Source organism: Sturnus vulgaris, chromosome 10 (genome assembly GCF_052056855.1).
Source record: "Sturnus vulgaris isolate bStuVul1 chromosome 10, bStuVul1.hap1, whole genome shotgun sequence".
Taxonomy (NCBI): domain Eukaryota; kingdom Metazoa; phylum Chordata; class Aves; order Passeriformes; family Sturnidae; genus Sturnus; species Sturnus vulgaris.
The window spans coordinates 12,028,995-12,044,962 of record NC_142252.1 but is presented as its reverse complement, the minus strand read 5'-3'; the positions used below and the strand labels follow the sequence as shown (position 1 = coordinate 12,044,962).

Sequence of the window (15,968 nt, the reverse complement as noted above, 5' to 3'; positions counted from 1 at the left end):
ACTTATTTAGCTTCCTTCTCAGTCTGAGAGAGAAATTGCTGTGGCACAAAAGCATTTAGTAGCAAAACAAAATGCTGTGGTATTGCTTCCATTGTTGTTGAGTTGTTGTTTTCCCCTTGTGCTTGAATATCTTGAGGAAGGACTGATGGTGATGGCTGACAGCTCTCTGCAGGAGTTGCTTTTCCTCTGTGAGTGATTATTACGATTGTTAGTGACAGCCCAGGGGGATGTTTTGCTCCTCAGGATACATTAAAATATATGGAATGCTACTTTATGTGGTTTGTAACTCATAACTGTCCACTGATGCTTTCTGGATGCTGAATTAACTAAGGCATTACAAGACTAAACCCATTTTCACCCAGTTTTCTTTTCAAAGGAAAACCTAACCCTCATTTGTTAGACTGCAGGCTTGATGACTGACTTGACATTGTTAAATCAAATATATGAACAGGCCTGTTTATAATTTCACAATTACAAATCTTTAATGCAGAGATGATGTGTTAGCTGCTTCTTCTGGCTTTATGACTACATATTTTATTAAATTAGTGAAGGCCTAACTATCAAAACAAAATACACAGAGATTCAGCAGATGTCAGATGCCTGTCAAATGTTAGCAGGATGGAATCCATTTCCCCAGTTCCACATCAAAGAAATAGTAATACTAAGAATAGCAATTTATCTACTTTTAAAAATACTTGGATTTAAACTGCCTTTTACTGTGTGTACATCATATCTGCCACACTGGTGGTGGGCCCATGCTAGACTCAGCATGCTGTATTAAAATGTAGGCATTGACTATTGGAACATTACATTATTTGCCTACCTGCTTTCAAAACCACTACTAGTTTGGATCCAGCATGTAGTATAAATGGAAAAAAAGGAAAATAACTTACTGATTCTGGAGAAGATTCCTTAAATATGAATAGTTAGGGTGGAGGCAGTCTTTTAAAATCTAAACTTTCCAAGCAAGTTCTAAATATTGTGAAAATTGTATCAGGTCATTATCACTGCCATCAAAAGTCGAGAACAAAACTAGCACTGTAATTTCAGTATCAGAAAGTGGAATTTTATTTTATTTTCACTTTTATTTTCAGCACAGGGCATGAGGGGGATCTGTCTGCCTAAGCCCTGCACGGCAGCTAGAGAACAGATGAGTTTAAATCTATGTAACTAATTCAGACTCATTACATTTCCCCAAACTCATACCTACGAGCTAAACTTTCCTGCCAATTCTTCTGCATATTTAAATCAGCTTCCAGCAGCACTGCTGAGGCCCACAGTTTTTAAGGCTAAGATAACCACTTGTACACATGAATACAGGCCTAAGCACTGTAAGCTCAAGATAAAGGAATTCACAAGACTTAAACGTTATTTGTTAAAATTAAAGGTTTTCCCAAAATGTGCACAAGTAAAGGATGGCAAACAGCAGAAGAAAAAATTGTACCCCATGGCTGGTGCTCTAGCTTGTGCAGCTCAGGAGCTTTTTCTGGCCTGCCACTGACAGGAATAGTTTTCTTTGTTCCCTCTTTCTTTCTGCTCTGTTCCTTCTTTTTCCTTCATTCTTTCTTTTATTTCCTGGTAGCCCACTCAAGTTGTTGCCTCAAACCCCACATCCTATGTCTTTTGAGAACAACAACTCTCAGCTTATCTACCTCTTTATCTCCCACATCTGCTTGCTGTTCCAGGTTTGCTTTCCAGATTACAAAGAGTGGCAAAGGGAGTCTTCTGTGGGATTGTGTCTCCAGGCACAGAAGGCAAACCCCCTCTAACCACTTGTGTTTCCTTTAGCAGTGCAAACAATGCCATGCCTGAGGTAAAATATGGCTAAACAGAGTTTGAGGTGCTCTTTGCTCTCATGTACAGCCCTGAGTGGACTTCCTCCCATGTCCCTTCACACAGGTGTCCTGCCTGAGCACTGAGATAAAAAGAGCTGATGTTAGCGAGAAAGATGGGAGCTGCTTTTATCAACTCAGCTCCAGGTTACTGGAGGCTTCTGCATGAGAAGCGAGTGGAGGAACTGGTCCCACTTCTGGTGCTGGGCACCACAGGATCAGATGAGCAGCCAACATCAGAAGCATCAGAAGTTAAAACAGTAGAAAGTTATGTTCTTAATATCCAGACCATAAGCAATATAGAAATCCTAGAAATAGGGGTCAAGAATCTACAAATAATGTTTCTTTTCACGTTAAAATGCTTCAACCTAAAAGACTAAATTACTAAAAGCATAGTCATTTTCTTATCTCTCTGAAACAATTTCAACTTCTTTTCTTAATGTTTTAGGCATTCTCCTGCTGATCAAATCTTCTCACTGGGCAGAGTAAAAAGATAGTGACCTGATCTAACAGAAAAGCACTGTCAGTTACAACATCACTGATCCTCTCTAGATAAGAAAAGAACCGGAACATTATTTGATATGGTAAAGACTGATAAATTACTTGGTGTTTTGTGAATCGTGACATCTTCTTTTTCTGCCACTGCAGGTGGATAGATTTCTTTTCCTTACAGATGCGTGAATGGAAGAGACATGCTGCTCTTTGTTCTCTCTGATAAGACAACAATATTGTCATCTAAGAAATAACATTCATCTCTCGGTCCAAAAGTCATGTTTGCTTGGAAACACAATTTGAATTTCAGTGTATAAATCCGAACCAAGCTAAATATAACTATGCTATATTCCTGTAAAAAAGAAGGGTAGCATCAAAAGCTACCATGTATTTCTAATTTCCCAACCATGTCAAAATAATCCTATACCTATTTCTTAAGAGAAGTTTAAAACCTATTTCTTGGTGTCTGCTATTAATCCTCTTAGTGGACTCAGTGCAGATGTGTGGGAAAACGCTAGTCAGCTTTAGATTAAATTCTTCTGTACCTGAGGAAACAAGCAAAATAAAATCACCAAATCTCTGTCAAATCTGGTGTTCGGGTGAAATCCAGTGCAGGAGGGAGGGGTTTTTTTGGTTTGGTTTTGTTTATGGAAAGCTCAGTGTTGAAATGGAGAGCTTATTTTGGGAGGTAGAAGACAAAGACTGCAGAGTATGTCCAAGGTGACCTGCACTTATTGAATCTCAGTCTTGGATTTCATGCATGCACCAATCACTGAGATCAGATTTGTGTGGTTTACATGAAATGCAGTTTCCTTTGAAGAGACATACGTGGACACCAGCAGCTCCACTCTGATGTACATGATTGTACAAAAAGGGAAGATCGGTTCACCGGCGTTGTTAATCAGGGCGTGAGCCAACTTACTCCAAGTCCTTTGTTTCCCAAACAGTTCAGTATTGTATCTTCTTGTTCCTGCAACTATGAAGTCCACATAAAGGTATTTTTCCCCCTGAGGTCCTGCTTTATAAGCAAGGTAAAATTGTTCCAAGTACATCTGTTCTCCTTTCAGGGTGGACATCAGGGTGGACCTAGAACTTGGTGTTATCACCTGATGTCCTGTGACTGAAGGGCAGAAATTAAGTTAATTAATTATTGATTAATTTAAAAAGGACTGAATCGGCATTGATGCTGATAGGAATGGAAAAACCAAACGTCACGAAGAGCAAAGCTGTAGAAATGTCGGGCGTTTCTTGGCAAGTCTGGCAGCAATTTCCTGCCCGGCGCCCCGCCCCGCAGCGCTGGGAGGACCCGAGCGGCGCAGGAGGGACAGACACGGACACGGACAGGGGGACACGGACACGGACAGGGGGACACGGACACGGACAGGGGGACACGGACAGGGGGACACAAGCACACCGGGTTGAGAGCGGTGCGCTCGGCTTTAAGCGTCCTGAGGGACCGGGATCGCTTCCAGGCGCTCGGGTCAGGTATGCGGGGGTGTCCTCAGGGGATGGGGATGATCAGCGGGGATGGGGATGGTCACAGGGCTGTGGCTGAGCCTGACGGGGAGAACACGCACGATCTGCGGCTGGGGGTGCGGGTTAATGTATCCCTTAGAGGAGTGACTGCTTGCAAAACCGCAGGTGCTGCTGCCTGGACCGTGCCAGGGGCAGCAGAGCAGACAGCTCCTGTGCCCAGCAGGGCAATGGCACTGGTGGTGACGTGCCCAGGTCCTGTGCCCAGCAGGGTGATGGCATTGGTGGTGACGTGCCCAGGTCCTGTGCCCAGCAGGGTGATGGCATTGGTTGTGATGTGCCCAGGTGCTGTGCCCAGCAGGGCAATGGCATTGGCGGTGATGTGCCCAGGTGCTGTGCCCAGCAGGGCAATGGCAGTGGTGGTGATGTGCCCAGGTGCTGTGCCCAGCAGGGCAATGGCATTGGCGGTGATGTGCCCAAGTCCTGTGCCCAGCAGGGCAATGGCAGTGGTGGTGATGTGCCCAGGTGCTGTGCCCAGCAGGGCAATGGCATTGGCGGTGATGTGCCCAGGTCCTGTGCCCAGCAGGGTGATGGCACTTGGGGTGATATGCCCTGTTCTCAGCAGGCTGGTCCAGCACGGTGACCTGGCCATGCTCCCAGATGCTGCTGTTCCCAGGTCTCAGGAGAAAAGTCAGTGTAAGGGGAGAGGAACAAAAAAAAAAAAAAAAATTCCTTCTCTGTGTAATATTTTGTTAACATTGGACAGAAATAATTCTGAATCAGAGATTAATCTAAATTTAATTGGATCCACTAGATGATTTTTAAGCATGCTGTTTCTCCAGTGGTAAAGGTTAAAGTCCAGGGACTGAATAGTCTAATATAATGCAACATCAAAAAAACCAAAAAACAAAGTCACAAAAGGTGAACTAATGCATGCCTCCTGGCTATTTGGCTTCCTGTTTTTTGAATGTTATGACTTCTTGGATATCTTGGAAAGGGCCTGGCTTGTTATTTATATAGCACTAAGCGTGTTTGTGCTTGGGAGTTAGCATTAACATCCTCTTTGTAGCATTTTGGTGAGTTGATAAGAAATGAAAGTAACTGTCATACTGGATAAGGAATGCTTGTAATGCTAGTATCCTGTTTTTCTGATAAAGAGCAGAAGCCCTACAGTTAATGTAGTTATGACATGTCTGAATGACTTGCAGCATATCTAGTGACATGTGTCAGGCTACGGGACATGTAGCTGTGTTATGTAGTTCTGAAAATGAGACGGTGACTGAAAAGAAGCATGAATATTCATAAAAATGGAAATATCTAGGAATGAAATGAGGGCTGAGCTTTGTAAAATCTTTATTGCTTTCTGCTGTAGAGCATATCAACCTTTTCTACATCCTAGATTGTACAGTGGCTTGGTTGTGGGGACAATGAAAGATTCTGGATGACTACAAAGACTTTCTTTTAAATAACTCATGTGATTTTGTCTTTACTCTCCCTTTACCAAAGGATTTAGTTGTAATTCTCAGTATTTCACTGAAGTTCATGTAGCTGGAACATCTCACAATATAAACGGACCTTTTGCTAGTTTAAATAATTATTCTATAATATTCCTGCATTCATCCAGTGACTACATTCCAATCTATCCTATTAACCAACCCAATTAAAGTGTGTGTTATTAGAGTTAGTAAAGTAGAAGAAAAAGTATATTAAAAAAGGAATGTTTTACAAAAAACTGCGTCAGCTGCTCTGAAATAGGATGTTCTGTATGATTTGGAGGGTGAGCGAGTCCCATGACATCCCAGAAGCATCAGATATCGCCCTGGGAGGTCTTTAACTTAGGAAGTGAAAAACAGCGAGGAATTGCTTTTGGTTTCATATCCCAGCCTCATACATCTTCATTGAACGGAAGCAGCTAGAATAATCATAACAGACAAAATATATTGGTAGATTAGTAGATCAACATCAATGCACTGAACCAGCTGCCCTTAAATTACTGCAGTAAATTGTTCATAGGAATTACAGGATGCTTCTGAATGGCTGCACAGTGGAGCCTTGCACATCCCAATGCTTTTCTGAGTTGAGGATGATTTCAGGATCCTCAAAGCACGACTGCAGGCATAGAAAACTCAGACTTATGTAGTAGTGGAGACATAGCCTAGAAGGAAGCTGAGATACTTATTTTTGTTTGGTAATTTCACTTTCCCATACAGTTTAGAGAAGCAAATCTCTTTTATCAATAATAAAGAACTCTAAATAGCTCTTGTGTGAAATTATATATTTAAAAAATCACAAGACAAAAATGTTCTTTTGCAGAACAACTACAAGCAGATCTACGACAATGCAAGGTGAGTAAAATGTAACCAAAATGTCAACTTTTGCTAACACCAAAGACAGCACATTCAAGCAATATTAGCTTAGCTATTAGCTTACCTTCTAATTATATGAAATATGGATGAATGGTTTAACCTGAAACTATTTACATTTTTAAATGGAATATTTTACAAAATTTAGAGCTTAAATTGGTAGATCTTGATTTCTGAAGTTAAGTAAAAATAATAAATAATTTAGTAATCTTGAAATTCAAGTTATTTCTGTATACAAACTGAAGCTGGTAAATGCTTTTAAATCCATAACCCTCTCCATCTGCTAGTGAGGCACTAGTGTAGTCTGAACTTGAAGAAGTTGGGTTTTACACAGAGGGAAATGGCACACTGCCCTGTTCTGTACTGGAGGGCAGCCTGTCAGTTCCTGGCAATGCTTTGAATTCAAGCCTCTTTCTAAATATCAATGAACAAAACCATCTTTGCTCCAGACAGAGTGAACTGACCCTGCTTGAGCAAGGCGTGCATTAGGTGATCTCAGGAGGTCCCTTCCAAGCTAAACAATTCTGTGATTCTGTGACATCTTCATGACATCCTGTGCAGTACCTGTCTTTTTTCCGTGCTTTAGGGACCAGAACTCCGTTAAGTTTTATTGATGCACACATTGTTCATAAATACAATCTTGATGTATATTTTTGCTATACAGAAAACAGCTGCCTAGATTTTGTTCTGTATGTACTCTGGAAAAGGAGTCAGTGCTGGGGATCTTTCACCCAGGGTAGGAGGAAATGATCCATACTCATAGAGTGTATTTTCCATTCTTCCAGGACCTCAACCTGCCACAGCACCTGGAATGCCCTATGGCTCCACTCAGCAGGACCCTGCCACAGCACCTGGAATGCCCTATGACTCCACTCAGAAGGACCCTGCCACAGCACCTGGAATGCCCTATGGCTCCACTCAGCAGGTCCCTGCCACAGCACCTGGAATGCCCTATGGCTTCCCTCAGCAGGCCCCTGGGACTTACCAAGGTGGGTGGCTTGGTTACAGATCTGTGAGACTATTAGGAAATATGCATGGGGAATATGGAATATGTACAAGGGTGATCATCTCCAGTTTACTTTTCTGCTATTAATTCTAGAGTTTCTTTTAATTTCTGTTTTGCCCAAAAGTAATTTCTTTCCTTTGTAGTTCTGTATCTTAGTATGTGCTGAGCACTACCAACAGTGGAAGGAGTTAAAAATGTCAGGTGTTCCTCAGTGGTCATTGTGGGGAGGTTGCTAGGGAGGTTTGCCAGGTGTTACTGATTGCAGTGAATGTGCAGCAGGTTGTTACTGATAATCATATTTTTAAATTATCATGTTACTTCAGTATTTAACTTTATTTTTCTCTAGAAATACAGAAGTGACGATAGAGTTGCTTTCCTCTTGCAACTGTATATATTGCATGTATTCAGTTCCTGTTCCATATTCTGTTGATGTACTCTGCAGTTGGTTTTACTTACACTTTCCCTTATTTGCTCTCTCCTTTCTCATTTTCTTCTCCACGTCAAAATGCAGCACTTCTGAACAGCTTCTCTCATTCTGGCAGTGATTTCTTTCTGAAGAACCAAATCACAATAAATATCTAACAGTCAGGCTCAGAGCATAAGTCAGAGGTAAAAAGCGAAAATGTTTGGCCTAAGTTACTGTACTGTTCATAAGTTAAAGCTTGTGCATCCTGGGACAAGGCACTCTGAGGTCTGTAAGTACACTTGGCTTTAGCAGGGAACAAGCACTCACTGCTTGTGCCATGGAGGTGGCAGGAGCATTGTTATTTTCACTAATTGTTATGTGCACACACCTCACACTAGCAGTAGGTAGATGGTGTGCAAAGCCTGTGCTCAGACATAAAAGTGATTTTCAGTTCCCAAAGGGAGTGTTCTTCTCTGGGGTGGGTGATGTGGCCACCTATGATTTTAAGCCACTGTTTACATCACCTGAGGTACTGGCCTGCTCATGGCCACAGCCTGATCTTTCACATGCACTGGTCCATGTGTTGCAGTGTAATGTGAAATTTGATGCTGAGCTGGTGTGGGCTGAAGATCTACGAATTATCTGGTTTGAAAACTGTAGATGAACTTTGCTAAAAGGACATTTCTTTTCACAAAAGTAGAAGGTGTAGTTCCAGGAAAACTTTGTCTTAAAATTCCTCATGTGCTCAACTGGCAGTGTGGAAATGCCAATGCTTTTCATGTAATTTAAAGTATTCTTTCTTCTCTACTTATAAAAGCCCTTCATTTACTTATTTCTGTTTTTTGAATTTGACTGGTCTATATGTGAATGAAATGTCTTCCGTGTTCAGGAATGATGCATTTCTTTATTTGGTTTGTTTTGTGTGAGGCATCAGAACCTCCCACAGCAGTCTAACTCCTTTTATGAGAGTTTTTGTATTCATAAGTGAAATATATAAGGCATAAGGATCTCCATAGTTCCAAACAGTGAATAAATTACTCTTTTGAAGATGGATGGGGCAATTCTTTTCCAACATTTAACTTTCATAACCCTATCTCTCCTACCATGCCATACGTCACAGGTGCAGTGAACTATGGATTCCAGGGACAGCCCATGGGATTCCCAGGTGGATTTGTTCCACCTGTCCAGAACCAGCCCATGAATGGGACAATCTGGATGCCTATCCCTCCTTCTATTCCCAACTGCCCTCCTGGACTGGAGTACCTCACACAGGTAACTGCACCCATCCTCCTTCCCCAGAGATGAAGAATTCTGCTCTGGGAAGCAGCCTGCATCCATGAAATAGCTACATGAAGCATCTGGCTCTTGCAGCTCCATGGGTTGCTGCTTGTGGGCTGCTGAGCAAAGCCTTATGTAAATTCTGAATGCAGAGAGACCTGTTAGAGATGTAGCACTTGTTCTTGGAGTACCTTCCTGCCAAGTAGGATGTTAAAAGATGAGGGACATAGGGCTGCCATACATCCTTCCCATTTCTGAAGTTACTGTTTGGGAGATGCAATGTCCTTTGGAAAGGTATATAGAATAAATACCTATAATATGGGCAACTCTAGCACATTAGAAACACAATTTTCTACATTATGCTTTCTTCACACCTCTTAATACTGTTAGTAGAGCTGCCAGTCAGACTTCATAGCACAGAGAATGTTAATAGCAAAATAAGAATTGTTTCCACATTACTGAGTATGTCTTTGTACTGTAAAATACAGTTCATCTCAGCACTGAAAAGATTAATACTGATGTATTGTTGCCAGTTTTGCAAAGTGCTTAAAAAAAAAACAAAATGGCAAAGAAACCAGCACTGGTGTTCAGCTGCCCCCATCAGTCCCAGTGCTCTGGAACACTCTTCTGCTAAACCTGCAGGGGACAGGGCAAGGAGGAGAGTGAGCTATTTCCATAGCTTAACTGGGAGATAATCTGCCTCTACACAGTGTATTGATCTATACATTTTTATTCTTAAATGAAACAGAAGAGGTTCTTAAAACTAGTTTTTCTTAATTGCAATTTATTAACTGTTTTTTCTGTTTCATTTTGCAACCATGAGCAGATCGACCAGATATTAATTCATCAGCAACTTGAACTTCTTGAGAGTAAGTACAAAGTATTTTGATCTAATAATCCCAAGAACAGTAAAGTTTAGTTTTTCTTTGACACTGTGTCTTTAAGGTGGTTACCACCTTTGTCTTTCCTGTTTTACCTGTCTCAATTCCTGCAGAAGTCCTGAAGAAGTGGAAGAGAGAAGAGAAAATAAGAGAGATTTTCAGCAGGTTTTATATCTTATAAGATACAATAAGATAGCAATGCAACTAAATAATCTTAGTTGTAGCTGCTGTAGTTGATATATAGCTAGTTATAGATGAAGTCACACATTTCCAATGTTACTTGTTAAGAATGATTTCTATTTTCCTCTCCTCCTTACTTTAAGATCTTGTTTTCTGTCCTGTCATATGCCACCTAATTCCATGTGGCTTTGATCTCTTTCACAGGCAATCCTGTTGTTTTAGCAAACTGAATGGCTTTCTTTCTGCCTCCCTCTTTCTCTACTTTAAGAATTTCCAAATTGTATTATCATTTCCTTTCAAATAGAAGGAATGAAATGGACCATACATCCCAGCTAATGTTGCTGCTGCATTTTTCTTTCTGGTTCTTCCTAAAACTTAAAAGAGTGCTTTCATTTGTTATAGAAATTAATTAAAAAATCTGTCTCTTGTTGCTTTTGATGTGTGCTGCTGTAAATCCTGACTGAGAGGGGTTTTTTTTGTAGCTTACTTATTCTGAACGTATTTGTGCCCTTTTTTGGCTTCACCCCCAAATTCACACCTCTCTTTAACCATTCATTTCTCCCCTGAGAACCTTCCCTGCTGTGTTACTGGTAATGGTGGTGCTTGTGCAGGCAGCAAGTGCTGGACACTGAGGACAGATGGGAATCTCTGTTTCTTTACACGTGTGCTTGTTCATGGTGGCTTCTTCCCTCCATCAGGCTTCACTGCTTGAAGGTTCTTTCCTGTCATTTCCCTTGGCCAAAAGCTGCCTCTGACAGACTTTGAGCAAGGCTTGCCCTCCCAGAGAGCATCTTCAGAGTCAGCAGGGAGTGTCTGACCAGACACTCCTAGGACTTTAGCAGGTTTTTTCCCATTTTTCAGTTGTGACTGGCTTTGAAACAAACAACAAATACGAAATCAAGAATACACTGGGACAAAGGGTGTACTTTGCAGCAGAGGACACTGACTGCCTGACCAGGAATTTCTGTGGGTCATCACGGCCCTTCACCATCCGGATTATTGACAACCTGGGCCACGAGGTGATAACGCTGCACAGACCTCTGAGATGCTCCTCCTGCTGCTTCCCCTGCTGCTTGCAGGAGGTGAGTTGCTGCCTCTCACTGCCTTCCTTCTCCTGGGACAGGCACCTCCTGTGCACTGTTCAGCTGGGGTTGTCTTGAATCAGGAGATGAGGTGAAATGAGTCAGGGTTTGCCAGTAAGGTGTGGGAAGAGAGAGCTGTGGGGTTTGTGCATGGGGTTCTTGGTTCTGGGAAGAAGCAAGTGCGCTGCAACACTTGGACTCACTGGCCAATTCTGATTGCAGTGATGAAAAAATCTCATTGAACTTATGGCTGGTGCTGAAATCTGCACTGGAGATGGACGTGGAATGGAAGAGTAAGGCAACAGCTTTCATAAAATAACAGCTAGAATTTTTGTTTTACAGCTCTGAAAGCTATAGTGACATTCAACAGAGGAGGTTGTGAGTTTTTTTAAAATATTAACATAATTCTGGAATGACACAACTTCTGAAACTCTAAATCTGAGCCTACTGAGAGCTTCTGTTGAGGCATTTGTAGTAGCTGCACCCTATAATGCCTTCACCGAATGTTTTTGGGATATTCACTGCCTTTCTTTCACTGGACTTTGGTCTTTATATTGTTGATGCATAGTTTGTGTGCTCCAGAGCCTGAGGAGTCTATTACTGTTTTCTTGAAGGCAAAAACTGATTAAGAGGTTTGCAATCTGAGTGGTCTTCTATAAACACTCACAGCAAAATGCTTTGTAAGGCCAGATTGTTGTAGAAAAATAGGTTGTTTTTCATTTGTGTGTGCTGGTGTGGGTTTTGTCTCACTAGCATATGGAAGCATGATCATTCATGTGGAGGTTTTCTCTTCCCTCTGAAGCTGGAAGTCCAGGCACCTCCAGGAACAACAGTTGGTTATGTTATCCAGACTTGGCATGCCTGCCTGCCAAAATTTACCATTCAAGATGAGAACAAAAGGGATATGCTGAAAATTATTGGCCCATGTGTTGTGTGCAGTTGTTTTCAGGACGTTAATTTTGAGGTATGCAATGTAAAAATTGTTTGCATGTATCTGTTTTCAGTTTGATATTAGTTTGTTGCTTGACTTACTACCTATCAAATGCTACAGATCTACTACTATCTACTACTATCAAATGCTACATCATCTTTTAATGCTGATATGATCAAAGAACTTCTCTAGATATCTAAATTACTCTAGATAAACCAGACAAACTTCCAGAAATGACGTGTTAAAGCCACTCATCAGTGATCACTGAGAATTCCCCATATCATTTAATTAAAATATTTAGCAGCAAAATATTTTTGAATCTGTTATGTCAGGCTCTAAGAAAAATATAGTCAGCTGTGTCAGGTATTTATTAAAATTTCTTCCTTCAAACACTTATTTAATCATCTAATAATCATTCAATGAACTAGTAAGTTAAGATAATTTAGACCTGAAATACACAGTTGAATGACTGAAGAGTTACAACTTTCCTTTTAAAATAATATAAACTAATGCAACATTGTTTTTGTGGACATTAAATTAAAGACATATGAGGTTACAATTTAATGTTTAAAATGATGTTGCAAATAGTTACTGCAGCAAATTTGTATAATTTTATTTTGGAAACTAGTCTTTCACATGACCTAGAAGACTGCATCTAACTTTGGAAAATGTTGCCAGAGGGTGAATCTCTCCTTTTGAACAGAAGAATGTAATTTGTTTCATTTTCACTTGAGCAGTTCCTGATGCATGGCGGGGGAAACTCATTCACTGTCTTGGCTACAAGACACCACTTCCAGCAGTGTGTGCGTGTGGTTGCTGTATCCCAGCACCAGCAAGGAACTGAACTTCCCAGTCAGATTCAGAATCAAGTTCATGGCTCTCATACTTTAGACCAACTTTCTCATATTCTGATTGCCTTTTGGTACAAACCCTTGCACTCAATAACTGTATTAATTAAACTAACAGTCAGAAGCATTTAATTGGATCTATTCCAAAATGGATTTGTGAATATTATGAATGAGAGGTTTGATGATGTTTTTTTCGATGTTATGTCAAACTGTAGGTGAAGTCTGTGGATGAGACTTGTGCTGTTGGGAGGATTTCTAAGCAGTGGACTGGTTTTGTGCAGGAAATGTTTACAGATACAGATAACTTTGGAATCTCATTCCCAATGGACCTTGATGTGAAAATGAAAGCTGTCATGATTGGTGCTTGCTTCCTTATCGTAAGTCTGTCATTCACTAATACCTGAACATAAACTAACTTTTTCATCTCCATGTTTAAATTGTGATGGTAAAGAAGTCAATTTTGAGCTACTTCAAGTGGGTGACAGCTTGTGAACTTCTGTGTGTAAAACTGACCACAAAAGGCAATACAGAATTATTTTAGACAATAAGCTTATTCTAGATTACATGAAGTGCTAATTGTATTTAAGAAGAGTTTCATATTTGGTGGGACTGAAAAAAGGAAAAGGGAAGACTTCTTGCAGACTCATTAGCAGAGGAAAGCAAGTTTATGGATGGTGAAACCAGAAAAATACAGATTAGGAATAGTCAAGAGACCCATCCAAAGCCTGAGCAGCCCGCTGGACTGGTGGATGGCTGAATGCTGCAGCCACTGCGTCCCAACTCTTTGGAAGCATGTGAAGCACTGAATTGAGCAGGATTAATGCTCTCAGAGCAGTAATTTCCAAATGGAGGGACTACTGTGACGGCTAAGCTCGTTGAACTTGTCAGAGCACTTCTCAGTACACTCATACTGTCAATAATGCAGTGCAGCTCACTTTCCTCTTTGGAAACAGTGTGGAACACACTCCTGTTTCCACCTAACAGTACAGTTCTGCATCAAGGTGCCATTTCAAAACATGCACTGCTTCTGTGCTGGCTGGGCTGCTGAGGGGCAGGAAAGGGGCATGTGAAGCACCTTGAGTTTGGAAAAGTCTCAACCTCTGACAGCCCTGTGCATGGGCAAGGTTTTGTTCAGCTGTGTGTGTTCCTGTGCTACCAAGTGCAACAAGTACAGCATTGGCGATTGTGAGCAAAATGTGAGATTTCAGGCACAGAAATGGGGCCCCTGCCAGTAAACTAATGACAGCCATTATTGTGAGGGACTCCAGTCTGAGGTGAAATGAGAGAGAATGAGTCAGGGGAACAGTCAGGGCAGAAATCCTGAGTAAAGAAAGCATGACTTTGGCTAGTGATAAATTAAGAGTTCCCATGTTGGTCTTTCACCATCTTTCTGTGGATGTCCCATTCTGAGAGACCCTGGTGAGGGCATGGCAAATGTGCCCCCATCTTCTTCTCACCCTTTCAGGTTTCTTAGAGGAAGGTGTACATCTTGCAATGCAGCCAGGAGATCTCAGAACTAAGAACCACATTTAAGAATTGTTTGTAATGTTGTAATGTTGTTTGTAATGTTTGCTTTTTTAAATCTCTTTAGGACTTCATGTTTTTTGAGCATGGTTCTGATAACCAGCAGCAATCAGGAGTTTGGCAATGAAATCTAAATGTTCTCTATGGAAGGAAGAAGAACATGAATCTCCCAACTTTCCAATGAATTGCAGAGCTCCAGTTAGAATATGAGAAATGTACATGTTATAGTTACATTTCTATAAGTTAAAAGCTTTATGGTCTTTTTTATTATTTTTTTTAATCTGGAGAAATAATTTGTAGCATTCAAATAAAGACTCTGTCTCTACAGGTCAATAGTATGATTTGGAGAAGTACATAGCAACCTTTTTTATTTCTCCAAGAACTCTGTAATTTCAAAGTAACTAATTAAGTAGTTATTTATAACTACTATAATAATACTTTGATTCCCAAAGAAGAGGAATACCTCCATATTAAATGTTAATAATAAACTAAGCCTAATAAGGAGACACTGATGTTTTCCTGGGTATTCTTCTTTGGTAGTTTTTGCCTTGGTGTTCACATACTGTTGTTTCTATCTTCCTATCAAACACATCAAATGTATACATTCAGAGCAAAGTAATGCATTTGAACAGAACTATCTGAAATCAATGTAAAATTTTATTGCTCTGGTGTACTGGGTCTGTCTGAGCTGGAGTTCATTTCCCCCAGCAGTGCTCACAGAGCTGTGCTTTGTCCTGGGAGCTGGAAGGGCGCTGATAACCCAGCAGTGTTTTGGCTGCAGCTGAGCAGTGCTGGCCCAGCAGAGCTGCATCTCCAGCATCCCCACGTGCCTTGAATAGGATGGGGGTGGGCAAGGTCCTGGGAGAGGACACAACCCGGCCAGGTGACACAAATTGTCCAAAGGGACATTCCATAGTGTATGACATCAGCTCGAATATAAAATATAAGAAAAGGAAGAGGAAGGCATTGGATTCATTTTTTACAGTGTTTGCCTTGCCAAGTAAACACTTCCATGCTGAAGCCCTGCTTCCCAGGAAGTGGCTAGGCATTGCCTGCTGATGGGAAGTACAAAATAATTTTTTTTTCTATTCTTTGTTTGTGCACGCACAAGCTTTTGCTTTTGTTTTAGTAAACTGCCTTATCTTAACCTACAAGTTGTTTTGTGTCTTATTGTATCTCCTCTGTCCCTCTGAGAAGGGGAGGCAGAGTGGCTTCGTGGGCACCTGGCACCCAGCCAAGGTCAGCCCACCACATCTAGTGATGAATATGTTGTCAAATGAGACTCCTCCTGAGCATGACCTAATTTTATTATTTGGGCTGTTTTGCAACTTAAGGCTTGCATGTTCGCCAATGGAAGTGTAGAGGTGACAGGAAATAAAACTGTCCGTGCTTGCTTCTGTTTAATAACCCTTTAGTAATTGCTTTGTGCAAGAGTGTGGCCTGAGGCAAGGAAAAACCGGTTAGTTACTTCTCAGGTCCTCCAGTCCCCTTTGCTCCTCATTTAGACCATGGTTTTCACAGATTGAGAGTCTGTTGTTTAGAGGGCACAGGGTAAACAGAACAAGTGTTCTGTGTAAACAGAACATTTTCACTTCAAAAGCAGACACTTGAAATGGCAGGTCAATTTCTTAGCATTTATAGATTTATTTAAATTATTTCAATATTTTATCCA

The 15,968-nt window shown here is 41.1% G+C and overlaps 1 protein-coding gene across 6 annotated transcripts; it reads left to right on the top strand.

Annotated features, from left to right (window-relative positions):
• Positions 1-3,642: 3,642 nt before the first annotated feature.
• LOC106854179 (phospholipid scramblase 1-like) lies at positions 3,643-14,802 on the top strand. 6 transcript variants are annotated; one of them, XM_088170818.1, is made up of 10 exons: positions 3,643-3,696; positions 3,731-3,809; positions 6,111-6,142; positions 6,946-7,149; positions 8,693-8,844; positions 9,677-9,719; positions 10,773-10,993; positions 11,796-11,957; positions 12,988-13,149; positions 14,364-14,802. In XM_088170818.1, the coding sequence occupies exons 3-10, from the start codon at positions 6,136-6,138 to the stop codon at positions 14,421-14,423; spliced, it is 1,011 nt and encodes a 336-aa protein (XP_088026944.1). In that variant the 5' UTR covers positions 3,643-3,696; positions 3,731-3,809; positions 6,111-6,135; the 3' UTR covers positions 14,424-14,802. The 6 variants fall into 6 exon arrangements, with proteins under 6 accessions (XP_088026944.1, XP_088026945.1, XP_088026940.1 ...); XM_088170814.1 differs by lacking the exon at positions 6,111-6,142 and having other exon boundaries at positions 3,678-3,696; XM_088170819.1 differs by lacking the exon at positions 6,111-6,142 and having other exon boundaries at positions 3,672-3,809.
• Positions 14,803-15,968: the final 1,166 nt, after the last annotated feature.